We start from the raw sequence: 17,449 nt of genomic DNA on the forward strand, positions 1-17,449 counted from the left end.
TGGGCCAACTCGTGAAATTTACTTTATTCTAGGTGTGTTGGAGATGCTGATTACCTAAAATAGCAATAACCTCCCAGGATACAATGGAACTTGCAGGCTAACCGATTTGAACAATAGTTTTAGATCAATTCGTTGTCAGCATCGGGACGAAAACAAGTCGCGAAGCCACTGACCATGCACGAAGGACTGAGAGTGGCAACGTGACCAATCAAGTCAGTTAAGCACATCGGAAATGGCAATCACAAGCAATGAAAACTTTGACGAATAGACACGAGATGAATAAGCTTTAGAAAATTACCAATAAATCAGGCGACAAATTCGATCCCGCGGTTGCGGCCCTCTCCGCGGCGACAACCCTTGCCGCTCATGCCGCACCCACCTCCGATGCCGCAAAGACGCCGCAATCGCCGCATCCCGAGCGCCGAAGGGAAAGGATTTTGCGGCATCGTTCGGTCAAGCCCGTGTATCAGTCATTTCGCGAACGGACGAGAGGAATGATGACGGCGGAGAGAAAAGGAATGTTAACAAGTAGAAATAAAAAAGAAAATGGATTAAAAGGTGCGCGTTGAATGACACATATAACGCCAGTAGGTATACCCTTCATTCTGCAACCACTCAGACTTCAAACACACACCCTCACAACCATCGTACGATTTGAACGGTTAGAATAAGCTGCCAAACGCCTTAACTAGCCCGTGAATCGCGCCTTACGTACACTGTATACAGCACGATTTTTTCCCGGTTCCAGTTTTCGCCTCTTCAGTCATCTCGTCTCATATTAAAACGTCTTGCCCTCTACCCGCGTTTTTCTCGACAATTCATCATTACACGCCAAGATACCCTACCATACCATCCACTTGACCAATTCCACACCTTCATCTTCAATTCTTTATCCCCACATCAATTAATCTACCCATAAACCACCATCATGAAGATTCTCACCAAGGAAGAAGAGGAAGCCCACTACGCCGAGGTCCTCAAGGGCGGCGTCATTGGTGGTGTCTTTGGCGCGACCCTTGGTCTCGCTGGTGTTTATTTCGGATCCAAGCGCTACGCGACCGTCCGCGGTCTTACTCTTCCCTTCAAGTCCTTCCTTGTCACATCCACCAGCACATTCGGTGCCATCGTTAACGCTGAGCGATGGAGCATTGCCCACCAAAAGGCCCAAGACCCAAGATACAGCTACAGAGACGAGGCCAGCCGCGCTACGGATCTGATTCGACAAAACCAGAGTGCCTATGAGCGATTCATGGAGTACGGTCGGGAAAAGAGGTACACCATTGTTTTTGCATCATGGTTGGCTTCAATGGGCGTTGCATTCGCCATCGTTAGCCGATCGCCAATGAACACGGCCAACAAGGTTGTGCAAGCTCGTGTCTACGCGCAAGGTCTCACACTCGCCGTGTTGATCATCTCGGCCATGTTTGAGATGAATGATCTCAAGGAGGGCAACAGCCGATTCCAGACCATCTGGGTTGTTGATCCCAATGATCCCGAGCATAAGAAGCTCATTGAGAAGAAGGTGCACAAGGAGGAGTACGAGGGCCAGGACCTCTGGAAGGGTAAGTTTTCTCTATATTATACCAAGAACAGACAACTGACCTCTTTTTTAGATATGGTTGCCGCTGAGGAAGCTCGATTGGCTGCCAAGAAGGCTGCTGAGCACGCTTCTTAAACACACCTGGTGCCATATCAACTCGCATGGTATATCGATTTACCAAGGCGTTCGGAATTCATTTGGATCGACCATTCTGGCTTTGAATCTTTTATGTAAACTACTGCATGGAAAAAAGCTGTTTTTGTACAGGTGGCATAGACTAGGTATTGAGAAAAATCTACAACTATCAAATTCACAACATGAACCGGTCATGTGATGGACTAGGAAAAATTCTAGATGTTGTCTAGCGATGAGCTGTAAGAGCCTGAGAGTCCAGAGAGGCTGATATTGCCCTCGATCGTGTACTAGACGGTAGGATAGTAGTATATTGGTTAACCGGGGACCGATCTACAAGATCGACCCCAAAGACCCTCATTTCATTAATTATAGCCTATTATGCAACTACAAAAGCTTCATTCCATTGCTGCCTAACATAGCCATTATGCATAGCCTTCTTTGCTGAGGAGATAAAAATATCACTCGCCCCCTCATTCTCGATGAGAATGATTCCTCCCGCCCGAGTTGCTTATTGAACCCTTTTATCAGCTCCCATCTAACTATTGTATCTGCCACATCCTTTCTGGACATTGTAAAGCTTGAAAGGCTTTTTCCGTCACTGAGTAACAACGGATGCGCGATGAAAGATTTCAGCGGTAACGAGATTACATACACTGACGTGTCCGGCGAAGCAGCTCAACGGAAGGCCTTGTCAAGTTTATGCTCTGACTGCCGGGGTATACTCCAAAGGGTTTTGGACCTGAGAGATGGAGAACCCAAGTGGGCTGAAGGGAAGTTCGGTCGAGGCGACAGCGAGCAAGACGACTCGGATCAAAGCGACAAGGTAGCAATGAGGATTCTTCCCGATGTCAGCACCCTCGAAAACGGGGGAAAATACGAAGATTCGCCAGTTTCCTTGAGCTGCCCGAGGACAATTCCATGCCGCACAAGTCAGTCCGCACAGAGCTACGTGTATCCTCTCTGCAGGGTTGTTTCATGTGCACCTGGCTGCTTCAATCGTTGAACTCTCGATCAAGGCTCTCCAGCCATGGCTTGGATGAAGAGTGACTGAAGCGCCCAGCTACGATAAAACTCGACTCGGGGAAGAGCCACCTCAGCAACCGGTGCATCAGCCATTACCGCCTGACCCTCAGCTGCCCCGCACCGCCTCCGTCTATTGAACCTCTCCGGGCGGGCGAACTGATGACTTTCGATGTTCACGGGAAACTGGTCCAACCTTCGGCAGAGCAGCCACGGCCGTATGAGTCTCTGAGAGGTGATGAGCTCGCATCTCTTCTCATTGATGTGATGCCTTCGTCTCCTTTATCCTAGAGTCAATTGACTACTCTGATGGACCTGGAACAGGAAACACCCTCCTCGGCAACTTGGAAGCTGTTTGGAATTTGGCTACGCACTTGTGAGGAGGACCATCCTGAATGTAGAAGAGACGCAGCCAACCGATCACAGCAAGCCCCGGCACGCCTCATCGACATTCAGTCCGCAGATCGGATACAACTGGTCGAAACGAGCATGCTTACCGGCGAGGAACAGACTCGTCGGCTCAAATATGCTACCCTTTCTCATTGCTGGGGCAATATCCACGAGCCGCAACTGAACAAAAGTACGGCAATGACTCTGAGGCAAGGAGTTTCCCTCCAAGAACTTCCCAGACTATACTACGACGCTGTCATTCTGGCTCGTCATTTACAGATTCCCTATATCTGGATTGACTCGCTGTGCATTATCCAGGACTCAGTGGATGACTGGCGTCGCGAGTCAGCAAAGATGGGATCTATCTACGAGGGCTCATATTTGTGCATTGCCGCGTCGGCAGCTATCAACAACAGTGCTGGCTTCCTCCACAAGCACAGCGTAGACTGGCCGCAACCCTTGGTCCACGGCAATCTCGTCGTATCTGCGGACATTGACATGGCAAAAACAAACATGAACATGTCACAGCCAAAATGGTGCAACAGAAAGCGCACGCTCTCCAAATGGGCTGTGGATATGGCGCCTTTGAACCAGCGCGCATGGGTCCTTCAAGAGCGTCTATTGGCTCCGCGCATCCTCCACTGCACTGCCGATGAGTTCGTCTGGGAGTGCCGGAGAGGGATGAGGTCGGAAAGCCACCCCGTGTTGACCTGCGGGGGGAGTATGGTGAAAGATGTGTGGAGGGGTATTCACCAGGCTCCTCCAGACTTGAGGCAGCCTTCACCTCTTTTGGATCGCAGGTTACCGTGTCTTAACAGATGGAGCCAGGTCGTTGGTTTCTTCACTTCACTCGGCATAACCTTCCTGCAAGATCGACTACCCGCCGTGTCTGCTGTTGCAAAGCAATTACAGCCAGTGCTGGGAAACTACGCAGCAGGTTTATGGGAGAACTTCATGCCTAGTAAGCTCCTTTGGCGCCATGCCTGTTTCATCGAGTGTAAGAAAAAGCACGGCTTTCGGTAGAACCATAGCCCATCCTGGTCATGGTCGTCACTGGACTGCGAGGCAGTACAACCGAAATACATGGACGCGAAGATTGACAATTTCCCCTGTGCTGAGAGTCGACCTTTCGACAACCCGATAGATCTCGACGCGGTCACGCATGTCAATGATCTCACCGGGCCACTATTCCCCATGTACAGAAGTGCAGCATTTGCTTATTCACCGGGTATGGAGGCCCCGCCTAAGCCTGACGAGAATTGGGGAATCAATTGGGACTGGGATGATATTAGCAAGCATAAATTTGAGCAACTATCTGGTACTACTCCAAGAGACATGAGAACACAGCTGCTGATAACTTCTCTAGCTAGGCCGCCACCCGTCTCGAGTCTGAAGAGCTACTTCCGCAACCATCACAGGCTACTAGCACTCCACTCGCCGGAATTGACCAATATGTGCTGCATGCCCGTTCTTTCAACGGGCACGTCTATCTGGGGCGGAGCAAATGGGTTCGTCTATGGCCTCATTCTCGAGTTTGCAGGGGGCTACTGTCGGTGTTTATCGACGAGTTGGCTACTTTAAATGCTCTAGAGAAACTTTCGGCAAGCATACGAAAAGGAAGCCTGACGCTAAGGCCCCACTGACACATCAATGGCCCTCACGACTAAACTACAGCCGGGGGGAAGGATTTACAATAGCTATTGTATAGAGACGTGTCGTATATCATCACCGCTAGGTTCGTGCGGCTGGATATAAGACGCGGCTCATACTTTGGGGTCTTACTTTACGGTGTTTTACAGTATTGTGTTTTGATGCCGTCATGTATTAATAACTGTGTCTTTTGCTGTTGTGGCTGATGGCTTCTTGTCATCATTGGTGGGCCATCAACGACTGGAAGCCCTCTGTTGAAGCCTTCTAGGCAAGGCTCAATATTATATGCCATGTCGTCGCGCAAGGAACGTGCGACGTGGATAACCGTGTTTACGTCGAAACGAGGTCCCGACGAATCAGTGCAGCGACAGGTATCAGTCTGCATCGTGCCGATATGCGGTTGCTCTTCGCGAGCCATTGGAGGCAGCGCCTAGCTTTCATGCTTGATGGTTCGGATCGGCCCACACCAGGCGGATGAGACGTCGTTGGGGTGACAAAGCAAGAGTTTGAGAGCCACGGCCGGCTTAACCGGGACAGGAGGTGGACCACGGTAGGTTAGATCCCCGTTGTGGCCCTGAGAGCCACGAGGTACCAAGACACCCGCCCCTCCATCGTCCCACGCGGAATGGGCTTGAAGCTGTGCGGAAATTAATAGAGAATAATGCTCTTAGCTCAGTGCTTAGGCCTCCTGGAGGCGCTTTAAAGTTTGATCGCTACTAAGCGAATCCTCAGCCGTGGGAAGCTGTCCATGGCCAACTCGAGTCATTCCAGTGGAGACGACAATGGTGAAGTCTGCCCGGCCTGGAATTGTATTTAGGTGCACTTTATGCTCATCGATTCGGCTCTTGTGAAATGAGATTGCATCCACATGCATCGTTGTATCTTGCTAAAGAGTCATGACTATTGAAAATCGCGGGCCACAGCTCACGGCAGTCTGTGCAACTTTTATCACCACGACTGTCATTGCTGTTGCGTTGAGATGCTATGTGAGGCTACGGATCGTCCGGAACTTCGGGCTCGATGATTGGGTCATGGTCGGAGCTCTTGTAAGTATTTCTTTCTGCTGTCTTTAGATTCTTCTAATCTTTTATTCGCCAGGTCTCGTTTCTTATTCTAATTGTATTCACCCTTCTCGGCGTCCGCTACGGCACCGGGCGCCACTACTGGGATCTTGAAGACAAAGATGTCGTGTTGGCAATGAAAGTAAGACGACTCCAGTATGCAGTAGTGACTAGGAATTGACAGAATTCAGTTTTGGTGGCACTGCTATCTGTGGTACTGCATCACCATGATTACCTGCAAAATCTCGATTGGCCTCTTTCTTCTCCGAATTGCCATTCGCCGAGTTGACATCTACATCATCTATAGCGCCATGACAGTCACAGTCTTGACTTGTGTCGCATTCTTCTTCATCACACTATTCCAGTGCAACCCCATCTCCTTCTTTTGGACTCGACAGCCACCCGGCTCCTGCATCAACGTGGACATAATCATCACGATTACCTATATATACAGCTCGTTCACCGCCCTCTGCGACTTCACGTTTGCATTGCTGCCAATCGCCATGATCTTAAAGTTGAACATGAACAGGCGAAGCAAGATCGCCCTCATCCCCATTATGCTTATGGCATGCGTGTGCGTACTCTCTTCCCCTACTTGGAGCCTGGTGACATCGCTCACCCACCTCTGTATAGCGCGAGCGCCGCCGTCGTTGTTCGATTCGGCTATGTTAAGGACTTTAAGAATCCGGACTTTCTTTGTACGTACTCAAATTACAATGGTGCGTTGAGGTATCAGTTTGCTAATATGGCTCTAGACGCGACACTGGACATTGCAATCTGGTCGACGGTTGAAGGAGGACTTGGCATCACAGCGGGAAGTCTGGCTACGCTCCGTCCCCTTTTCCGCATTATCGGCCCCAAGTTTGGGCTCTCGACGAGAGGACCCTCGATTCTACAGGATTCGGATCGACATGAACCAAGAGGGTTTGTGGGAGACTCGGATGGCAGCAGAGGCAGAAAGAAAGACAACGAGCTCTTCAGCTTGACAGCTTTCAAGGGACGGAGCGAGTCAAGCAAAGCCATGGTGTGTGAGACTGGCAACGAAGGGGCCCAAGACATATCAATGGGGAGATATAATTCCTCATGGGTCAAGCAGGAGAAGACTCAATCGAATGAGAGCGAGGAAGAACTCGTGGTAATTAATTAGCGGGGGAGATTTGGAGTTGGTGTACGTATTTACAATTGATCAGGGATGTAATGGTAATGTCTCGGTAAATTCGGCATTCGAGACACAAGGCACGTTGCCTGTATTCATCAAGGTTGGCCAACTGGGACCCAGTCGTCTAGGTCGACTTTTCTAATAGCGGACTACTTTTGCACCGGCATGTTCCGGGAGCCCCTAACCCACGTGGTGTGGCCGCCGAAGGCTCGGTTTCGGGCTTGCTCATCCATGCCTGGAGCCGTGGTCCTGTGCTTGTGAAGCGATTTATGCCTCACGTCAGGTGCTCTCGGACCTCACGCTAGCCCGTGCAGGTTCCGCCCAGATCGATCGCATCTTCGCTAAAGGTGTCGCTTACAGAAGTTTTGTCCTAGCCTCTAAGCCACACAAACAGGTTATTTAAGCCAAGCGACATCGGCACTTGTGACGGGAGTCTTTCTTTGAGCCCCTGGCTTCTAAGGCTACGCCTCCCTCGCTAAGCGTCACTGGATTCCCCTCGGTGCTCTAGTAACCCTCCCTGTAACTTCAGGAAGTGTCTGGGACAAATGGAACGGGCAACCACCACCATGTCCAAGGCTGACTGACATGGGTAGCCTCATGACCCATGTCCAACAGAACCGAGCGGAACCCGACAGACCCACATACGTACAATTAGTAGACAAAAGTCTATTTCCACCTGACTTGCTTGGGTCCCATTTCCGCCACCTTCAGGCCTCAAAGTGAAACATGTCTGTCCTGGTTGATACAACCGCCATCGGGCAATGGCGGTCTATTGTGACTCTGATCGCTTTTGTCATCGCTAGTAGGTATGCCCTCAGAGTCTGGGTACCGCTTACTGACGCGCAGTCTAGATATCATCGTCTTGTTCCCATTTCACGTGCCTCTTTACGTGCCGAAGCTTGTCGTCAAGCCGTTCCTTGGGTCGCTCGTTAGGCTGCGGATAATTCCCTCAAGGCTTCGCTATGAGATCCTCGACAAGACAAATCATACAGACGAATCCAACAATGAGTCCGAAAGCACTAAAAGGAAAGGAGTCTCAAAGCACTTTGTGCGCTTTGACTTTCCTTTCAATTTCATCACTGCTCCATTGATCGCAGACCTTTTCCTGCTCGCTATCTCGGCGATAGGCCGCCAAGAAGTTCGTGATGGTACCATTGGCGCCGACAACATCGAGCCCTTTGATATCATGGTATTCTTCATTACTTTGGCCTACATCGCAATTTCTATCGACGCCTCCGGTCTCATCAAATGGCTCGCTTTCAAGGTGCTGCAATGGGGCGGCAAGGTTGGCCACAAGCTCTTCTTCTGCCTCTACGCCTTTTTCTTCGTCCTTGGTAGTTTCGTCGGCAACGATCCCATCATCTTGTCGGGGACGTCGTTTCTTGCCTACATGACGCGAGCGTCCGAGAACATCGAAAATCCTAGGGCGTGGATCTATACCCAGTTCGCCATCGCCAATATCGCGTCCGCTATTCTTGTCTCTTCGAACCCGACCAATCTGGTTCTTGCCGGAGCCTTTGAGATCAAGTTTATCGAATACACTGCCAACATGATCGTTCCGGTCGTCGTCACGGGCGTGGTTCTGTTTCCGTTCCTCCTTTACGTTGTCTTTGCCCATGAGTCCCTCATCCCATCCTCGATCAAGATGCACTCATTGCCTACCGGGGCCGACACCAGAGACCCTGTCAACCCTAATATTCCGTATGTCCGTCGTCAAGCAGAGGAACAAGAGGACTCAGGAGAAGGAGGCCAAGCCGTTCTTTCTCTCGAAGAGATTATGAACCCGTTCTTGGATAAAAAGGGCGCAACGTTTGGTGCTGTCGTCATGGCAGCCACCCTCATTACTCTTCTCGCTATCAATGCCGCCAGTGCCAAGGGCACCAAACACCATGTCTATTGGGTCACTTTGCCTGCCGCGTTTGTCATGTTCTGCTGGGATGTTGCCTTTGGGTGGCTTCACCGAGAAGAGACGCGCAAAACGGCTGCTAAATATCGGGAGATGATTGAACGTGCGCGGGAGGAGAGAAGAATGGAAGCAGCTGGAGCTAGTCGGCAGTCCACGATCAACGCTCCTACAGCTAGCCGTCATCCATGCAGAAGCTCAGAGACAGCTGAGCACATTCCTCTTGCGAACCTACCGGCTGAAGGTGCTTCGGATATGCCCGACCCGATTCCCAACGTACTCCTCTCTGGAACCGGTACCAACAGTTCCGTCACAAGATCAGGGTCTCCTCAGTCGCCGAATCGCGCGACTAATCCTCCTACAAACGGCCCTTTATCCGGAGAAACCAACAACATCAGACCCGAGCCCATGTCAAAGCTACCCGGCCCCATGAAGATGGTGCACGATGAATCCTGGCAGATCAGTTCACAACAAGAAGAGGAGCGACCCGACTTATTATCATACTCTTCTGCCGCGCACGAGTGGCTTCAGGAAACATTCCCTACTGTCATGGCGGTCATGTCACATCTACCGTTTGCTCTGGTTCCCTTTGCCTTTGCCATGTTTGTTCTCGTGCAAGCCTTGGTCAGCACGGGGTGGGTAGAACTTTTCTCAGTAGGTTGGTATCACTGGTCAAACAAGACTGGCACGGTTGGAAGTATTGGAGGAATGGGATTCATATCTGTGATCCTATGCAATGTGAGCTCCTGGTAGACCATGGATTGGACCGTTGGCTGACGCAAATAGTTTTCGGGGACCAATATCGGTACCACCATTCTCTTATCCCGCATCATCCAAGCATGGCAGAAGATCCATGAGCGAAGTGGTACCACCATCAGTGATAGAACCTTCTGGGCCACCGTTTACAGCATGGCTCTCGGCGTGAATTACGGCGCGTTCAGCACAGCCTTTAGCGCATCCCTGGCTGGTCTTCTCTGGCGGGACATCCTCGCTCGGAAGCACATCCATGTCAAGAGCCGTGAGTTTGCTCGCGTCAACTTTCCCATCATCGCAATTTCGATGACTGTGGGATGTCTTGTCCTTGTTGGGGAAATCTACATCACGAGGGACAGTTCACCATACAACCCAGGATAAGAATCGTGCATTTGTCTGAAGTTAGATTGCATTGAAGCGACGGCTTTTCTTCGGCATCGACGATATCTTTAACTCAGTTTTGACGACGTCGCCAACATTAGGTTGGCGACGTCTCTTCTCCAGACATGTCTCGCCGGTTACAAAACGACCCCCCCTCCATCCAAATCTGCACAATTCTTCACAATTTATCACGCCTACACCATCATGTCTCTTGTTGTAAGCAGCAACTTGGGAGCCCTCAACCCTGCGTCTGGTTCCAAGGCGACCGATTCCTTCCGACACTTCAATCGGCTCCCTCCTGAGGTCCGCCAGATCATTTGGGGGTTTGAACTCAACCATGAGCGTTTGTTGCATGTCGAAGCCCACCCCCAAGTCGATGAGGATGACAACGAGAAACCATACAAAATCATCTTGACAGAGTGTCAGCCGATCAGCAAGCTTGCCCTTGTTTGTTCTGAATCGCGAGCCGTCACTCACCACTTCTATCGGGTTCAACTGCCTTGTCTATATCGTTGGAAAAGCAGGCGGGTCGCAAAGGGGACTTTCTACTTCAATCCCGAGCTAGATACTTTGGAAATCCGAGACTACGGCTTTGCCAAATTTGCAGAGGATCTCTGGGTCCACGATCCCCGCCGTGTCGGCCCTGTCAACATCGCGCTGAGCTTTGAGAACAACTGCGTTTTAAGTCTAGGCAGACGCATGAAATTTCCCCTTCAGAAAGTACTATCTCGGCTCAACCGTGTTGTGTTCTTATACCGTGGCGGACGTGAGCGCATGTTCTTAGGTGAGCCAAAACGTGCGTCTATTTTCACTGTCAGGCTAATAGATGAGTCGAGGGGAACCAAGCAACACCGAGCCCAGGGGAAAAGCTGAGGTCTATCGCTCTCGCCCCATCATGCCAGCTATCCCTAAGTTTGATCGTCTGCTATGTGATCCTAGATCAACTACCGAAACCTGTTTGAAGAGTGTCTATTTGGTCGCTTTGAGCCAAGGAAGTTGATTCACCGTTGGCTGAGAATGTTGCATTTACAAAATGTTCGGCACGACCACGAGGTTGAATACAGCTTCTTGGTAGCCTTTGGGGGCCGGCGTTACAGATGTTCTGCCAAGAAAGGCAGTTTTGCTGTCGACCGAGGATGGGGACCATGGGAGGAAGGGAGAGGAGGGGGATGGAGTCCACCGGGCGGGAGAATTCCGTCCGGAAATAACCAACCGAGACAGCGCTCTCAGTTGGATTCGAGAAAAAGACGGGAGATCCATGAGGAAGAGAAGGAAGATGATATCGAGCGACGCTTTCAGGAGCTTGAGCTGCCCCTTCAGCCAGCCATCGGATTCTGGCTTTTCCCAATCGAGGCCCTTGGTCCTTTGCCTAATGTCGCTCAGCCTCTCCCTTGAGATACGGCTTCAATACCAAATTGGGAATCACGTCGGAAGATAGATCTGTCAGGGTATAAGCCCCAGCTTTGTTTGTCATATCTCCCATGACATGAAAGGAGTTCGAAGGGCCTTGTCAGTTACACCCAGCATTGAGGGAAGACGGAGGACACCAAATTTCTTGAAACGATGAGAAGTAGCATTTGTGTTTTAAGAAAAAGGGGTTCATAATGTATTGCATAAGTGCATTGGCCTTTCAGCAAACAGGACCTCACTTGACCTTGGAGAATGTGTGCAAGGCTGCATTTCAGACCCAAGTGTTTGGGTTGGTTTCAGGATATTATTCATGGTTAAATACAATGGGTAAACGCAATATGAAAATTTATCTCAGAGTCCTTTACTGATAAGTGACGTCTGGTATCCTTGTTGGTTCTTGTCTGAATATTGCTGGAACTTCCGTAGGACCATCAACGTCGTTGACCCATAGTGTCTGCCCTGCGTTGCATCGTTTGACGAGCTCGTGAAGCACTTTGGCAATCTCGGCAGCTTCGAGGCGACTCTTTGGGTTCATCAAGAGTAACTTCGAATCAACGAGGTTGATGAGTTCTTCCAACGCGGTGCCCCTAACCCGCGCATCCTCACGAAGCAAGTTCATGACTTCGTCGACCTTGGGATGCCTTTCCATGTTCTCCCACCACACCGCCCTTGGATCTTCAGAAGTGGGATTGGGAATCCTGAGATGATAGAAACTGTTCCATCGTGAATCCCGTGACGAGTGGAAACCGTCAAGTGCACGCTGGTCGTAGAGCAGCCAAACGACGAATTCCAGAATGACGCATGCCATTGACCAGCAATCGTACTTGCGTGATCTAGGCACATTTGACTGCTCATAGGCTTCAGGGCCTTCATAGGCTCTCGTCGATGCTTTCGTCTCTGTCTCGCCTTTGCGTTGACCCGTTGCGATGCTGTGTACTTTGGATACACCTAGGTCGGCAATTTTGAGAATGCCACCGCCATCTTTGAAGTAGAATATGTTGGACGGTTTCAGGTCCCCATGGCGGCAATTGACTCCATGAAGGTCTCTCAGGGCGGAGCCAAGTCCAGCCAACTGTTCGATAGACCAAATGACAACGGAAAGTGATCGGTCAGCCTCTTCCTCCCAGTATTGTTTCAAATCTCCATGCTCAGCCCATGGGAAAATAATGCAGCGGATTTCATCACAAGAAGCTAGGTTCTTGATCAGATGGTCATTGTTGACGTCTTTGATTTTGTCTAGATTTTCTTTCTCATGCTTATAGGTGTAAGCTTTGGTACGGAGGGGGAAATGCTTTACAGCAACGCGGCGTGGCTTTGCCCCTTCATCCTTGAAGTTCAATCATACTTCACGCCACCAGACCGTGTACACGTCAGAACAGAGCAATGAAAAGCGTAACACGTAAGGGTTCTTCAATCCTGAGTAATCATGACTTCACGTTTGTTCCCCGGTGATTTGCAACCATTCGTGTTGACCCCACCTATTTTGCGTCGGGGACCTTGCGTGTGGCGCCCGATACTGACGCTGTAGCCAAGCACACACATGATGAGTTGAGCGAGGCACTCTGTCACCTGGGCCGCCTGCACTAGCTTTCGTGGCTCAACTCAAATCCAGCAAGCAGACTCCATATCACATGTTGGAAGTCAAATCGCTCGACTTTTGACTTCGTGGCTGGTCGTCAATCATATGATAGCTTGCGTTTTCATTCAAGCTGCGTAACTCCATGAAACACGCTGCTGAGTTCCGTGGGTCCTGGTCTTATTAAAAGTGGTAAGTCGTCTCAACTTTCCCTCGCTTACTGGCGTATGGATGCTCGGTTCACCTCTGCTGAGTTTTTATTCTCGGATACACTACCAACTATGCCTATTATTGAAATCCCAAAGGAGCAATGCGCGCAAGTACTCGAAAAGCCCGGAGGGCGTATGTGTCCCCCCTTTCTATTTCTAACTCGGTACGCGAGTTACTAATATCGATTAATAGTGGTGGTTCATAAGAAAATCCCGGTGCACATGCCAGGCCCTGATGAGGTCTTGGTTAATGTGAAGTACTCGGGCGTCTGTCACACCGATTTACACGCCATGATGGGCGATTGGCCGCTGAAGAGGAAGATACCTCTAGTTGGTGGTCACGAAGGCGCTGGTGTCGTGGTCGCCAAGGGTGAGCTTGTCAAGGACTTAGAGATTGGTAACCACGCCGGGATCAAATGGCTGAATGGTTCTTGCCTCCACTGCACTTTCTGCTTGCAAGGCGACGAGCAGCTCTGTCCTCAGGCTCTCCTCTCCGGCTACACCGTCGACGGCACTTTCCAGAAATATGCTATTGCCAAGGCGGCACATATCACCCGCATCCCTAGCGAGTGTAACTTGGAAGACGTTTGCCCAATCCTCTGCGCAGGACTCACTGTCTACAAGGGGTTCAAGGAATCTGGCGTCCGCGCGGGGCAATACGTTGCTATAGTTGGCGCAGGTGGTGGCCTCGGATGCTTCGCTCTACAGTACGCTAAGGCCATGGGTATCCATAGTATCGCAATCGACGCAGGCAACGACAAATCCAAAGCATGCAAAGATCTGGGCGCAGCGGCGTTCGTCGACTTCCAAAAGTCCTCGGATATTGCCGCGGATGTTAGGGCTGCGGTCCCAGACGGGTTCGGACCCCATGCTGTCCTCGTGCTCGCAACCCACGAACAGCCATTCCAGCAGGCGTATAACTATGTTAGATCGCACGGCAGCGTCGTGTGTATTGGTATGCCGGGCCATGCACATCTTAAAGCACCAATCTTTGACACTGTCGTTCGCATGGTCAACATCAAAGGCAGTTATGTGGGGAACCGTCAGGACGCGGCCGAGGCTATTGAATTCTTCCGACTTGGCCTAATTAAAGCGCCGCACAAGCTTGTTGGTTTGAGTGAGCTACAGGATGTATATGATATGATGCTTAAGGATGAGGTTGTGGGTCGGTATGTGGTTGATACAAGCAAGTGATATTGGTTTCAAAGTTGTGACATGGCAGTATGGCTGGTCAAGTTGAGAGAGAGAGCATTAAATCACCATACTGACTATAGTTTGGCTAGAAGATCGTTCTACTTTATGTACGGTAGTACTGATATGAATATTGCCAATCCTCATCCCTGCTAGAACCTGGCTGCCTCCAAGCCGTGGCTTGTCTTATCAAGTGAGGTTGTTGCCCTCTGCGCGATTGGAGACATCTGGTCCGAATAAAATTATATTTGGTTGGCTTGTGTTCATCCTTCGATTAACTTCTAGATCAGGATCTGTTGTCGCCCGAGAACTAAGTTAAAGAACAGCTCTTTACGGTTTCCGTCCTCTTTGCTTTTCCATTTTCCTTTGCTTTAAGATACTCCGATGCGTCGTTCAGCCAGGTTGTCAATATGGTCGTTGTGATTATTATGGCAGCTCTCTGAAGCTGATCTTGGCGTGTCTCTCTACTTCTGCCCCTCCTCAGGGCTAATCATCCGAACACCAATACCGGGACGTCATAGGGGAAAAAGATTCGGCATTGATCGCAATCGTAGCAATCAGCTAGGCGCACCGGCTCCCTTATGGAGTTTACATGGGGCTAAGCCTATGACGATCGTGTGTTTCCCAAGGGATAAACCGATCATACCTGGTTGATATTAGCAAAAAGACTAGTCGCGTAGATCTTAAATTATTAAAAATAAAAACCTATAAAAAATAAATAAAATATTTAATTAGTAATAAAAAATAATAAAAATTTAGTTATAAGAAAAATTAAAATAATAACAAAAAAATAATTAATTAATAAAATAAATATTAATATATAAATAATAATTAGATTATTAAGAAATAATAATTAAGAGAAATTAACATAATTAAGGGTTTAATATTAAAATATTTATAATTAGCTTAATTATAATATAAGAACTTATTAAGTAATAATTAAAATATTTAAGAAAAAATATAATAAATAATTTTAATTAATAAAGTAATTTTAATAGCTTAAAGGCTTAAAAGTAAAATTAAATAAGTTTTTTATAATAAAATATAATTTAAATATAATTTAAATATAATTTAAATTTTTAAGCTTTTATAAGAGTTAAATATAATTTATATTATATTATATTATAAAGAAATAAAAATTTTACTTAAAAACTTAAAGGTAAATTAAAAAAAAAAGAAATATAAAAATAAAAATAAAAAATATATATATAAGAAAGTAAAAGGGCTAATATAATTAGGTATTTAATATTATAATATTTATAGTAAGCTTAATTATAATAAAAAGACTTATTAAGTAATAATTAAAATATATATAAAAAAATATAATAAATAATATAAATTTATTAAATAATTTATTATATTTTTATTATAATTTTAATCTTAAAGGTTAGGATTTTTAAGATCCTTATTTATTAAAAATACTTACTTATTAAATATATTAATTATAATAAAATATTATTAATATATAAAAAGTAATTAAGAAATTAAAAAGCTATATAAAGAATATAATATATATAATAAGTATATATCATAGGCAAATATATATTATATTTTTCTTATACCTTTAATATAGAAATTATAATAAAAACATAATAAATTATTTAATTAATTAAAATTATTTACTATATTTTTCCCTAGATATCTTAATTACTACCTAATTTATTCTTATATTATAACTAGGCTTACTATAGATATTATAATGCTAAATCCCTAGTCGCGCTAACCTTTCTTAATTACTATTCCTTAATAATTCCGCTACTACCTACGCATTAATATCTATTTAGTTAATTACTTGCCTTCCTTCCTCTACTATTATTACCCCTCTTTTCTATAATTAAGTTCTTTTTACCCTCTAGCGCCGACTTAATATCTTATTTACCTCTCAAAGGTCTTTAACCTTAGTAGTTAATAAGGTAATCTTATATATAATAGCCTTTATTCCCTTAGAAAGAGACTATAGAGCTTTAAGAATTAACTCTGGCGAGCTACTTTTATATCTTGTAATTTATCTCTTAAGGTATTCTAACTAAGATCTAGCCTTAAGTATAGTCTTTAGAGTCTTTAAAACCCAAGGGGTTAAGGGCTTAGCTTTCTCCCTAGCGGGCATTAAAGTCTATAGCTATATATTAAGCTTTAAGATTATACTTTCTAGGTTAAGAGAAATAAGCCTAACTTCTTTAAAGGCTAACTTAATATTTTTCTTTATTATAATAGCCTAAAATATAGCATAGAAGGCTAAAAAGAACTTAGTTTTTAAAATATAAGTTATAAAGTATTTAATTAAATACTTTATTTCTTAATTATAAGTATTTTTAAGTATATTAAAGTACTTAATATTAAGGGGCTAAAATAAATAAAATAAATAAGGTAATATATAAAGCCTAATAATTTTATTTTTTTTATAATATCTCTTAAATATTATTAAATAATAATTTTTATAGCTATTAAGAATTAAAAAATAATAATTATTATTTAATTATTTAGCTATATATTAATTAAAATACTTTAGCTACTTAAGATTAATCTTATTATTAGTTTAGCTATTTTAAGTTATTATAATAACTTAATTACCTAAGAGGTTATTTATAAGGATATAAGGCGGCTATTAAATCCGCTGACTAATTAGGGTAACCCTGGCTAGTTATTATATACGCAGAGACCTCCTAAAAGCTCTATAGCTAAGCTACTATAGAAGACTTAGTAAGTTAAAGTCTTATATATAATAAAGACTTACCTTTAATCTATAATTTTACCCTAATTAAGCTATTAAGGCTTACTATTTTATAATTCTTTAACTTCTTCTTAATAGATAATTAGCATAAAATTAAGATAAAAGAGTTAAGAGAACCCTATTACTCCTTAGAATAACTATCTACTTTGCGATTTATTATAAAGGGTAACCTAAGAAATACCTTATTAAACTTTCCTAATTTAAAAGACCTTAAAGAGCTAATCTAAGAGACTAAAGGGTATTATAATCTACTATTATTTATAGGCTAGCCTTATAGCGGCCTATTCCTAATAAATAAAGTAAGTATTATAAACCTCCTTAATATAGATTAATAATAAAT

General features: G+C 46.0%; 4 protein-coding genes and 1 pseudogene across 5 annotated transcripts, besides 1 other annotated feature; 4 read left to right on the forward strand and 1 right to left on the reverse strand.

Moving 5' to 3' along the window:
* Positions 1 to 928: 928 nt before the first annotated feature.
* On the forward strand, positions 929 to 1,675 carry NCS54_00452200 (HIG1 domain-containing protein; the record flags this gene model as incomplete). Its single annotated transcript, XM_053150054.1, has 2 exons — positions 929 to 1,562; positions 1,614 to 1,675. 2 exons carry the CDS (start codon positions 929 to 931, stop codon positions 1,673 to 1,675), a joined length of 696 nt encoding a protein of 231 aa, XP_053006029.1.
* A 3,953-nt stretch (positions 1,676 to 5,628) lies between these two features.
* Positions 5,629 to 6,943, forward strand: NCS54_00452300 (annotated as a pseudogene). The gene is made up of 5 exons: positions 5,629 to 5,781; positions 5,834 to 5,938; positions 5,988 to 6,370; positions 6,430 to 6,494; positions 6,552 to 6,943.
* Positions 5,629 to 6,943: a sequence feature.
* Positions 6,944 to 7,681: 738 nt separating this feature from the next.
* Positions 7,682 to 9,992, forward strand: NCS54_00452400 (CitMHS domain-containing protein; the record flags this gene model as incomplete). Its single annotated transcript, XM_053150055.1, has 3 exons — positions 7,682 to 7,757; positions 7,807 to 9,596; positions 9,645 to 9,992. 3 exons carry the CDS (start codon positions 7,682 to 7,684, stop codon positions 9,990 to 9,992), a joined length of 2,214 nt encoding a protein of 737 aa, XP_053006030.1.
* Positions 9,993 to 11,763: 1,771 nt separating this feature from the next.
* Positions 11,764 to 12,944, reverse strand: NCS54_00452500 (Protein kinase domain-containing protein; the record flags this gene model as incomplete). The annotated part of the gene is made up of 2 exons (XM_053150056.1): positions 11,764 to 12,657; positions 12,924 to 12,944. 2 exons carry the CDS (start codon positions 12,942 to 12,944, stop codon positions 11,764 to 11,766), a joined length of 915 nt encoding a protein of 304 aa, XP_053006031.1.
* A 231-nt stretch (positions 12,945 to 13,175) lies between these two features.
* NCS54_00452600 (Alcohol dehydrogenase 1) lies at positions 13,176 to 14,618 on the forward strand (the record flags this gene model as incomplete). Its single annotated transcript, XM_053150057.1, has 5 exons — positions 13,176 to 13,320; positions 13,381 to 14,356; positions 14,410 to 14,422; positions 14,471 to 14,488; positions 14,535 to 14,618. The coding sequence occupies exons 1-5, from the start codon at positions 13,206 to 13,208 to the stop codon at positions 14,616 to 14,618; spliced, it is 1,206 nt and encodes a 401-aa protein (XP_053006032.1). The 5' UTR covers positions 13,176 to 13,205.
* Between the last annotated feature and the right edge of the window lie 2,831 nt (positions 14,619 to 17,449).

Source organism: Fusarium falciforme, chromosome 3 (assembly GCF_026873545.1).
Source record: "Fusarium falciforme chromosome 3, complete sequence".
Classification (NCBI taxonomy): Eukaryota; Fungi; Ascomycota; class Sordariomycetes; order Hypocreales; family Nectriaceae; genus Fusarium; species Fusarium falciforme.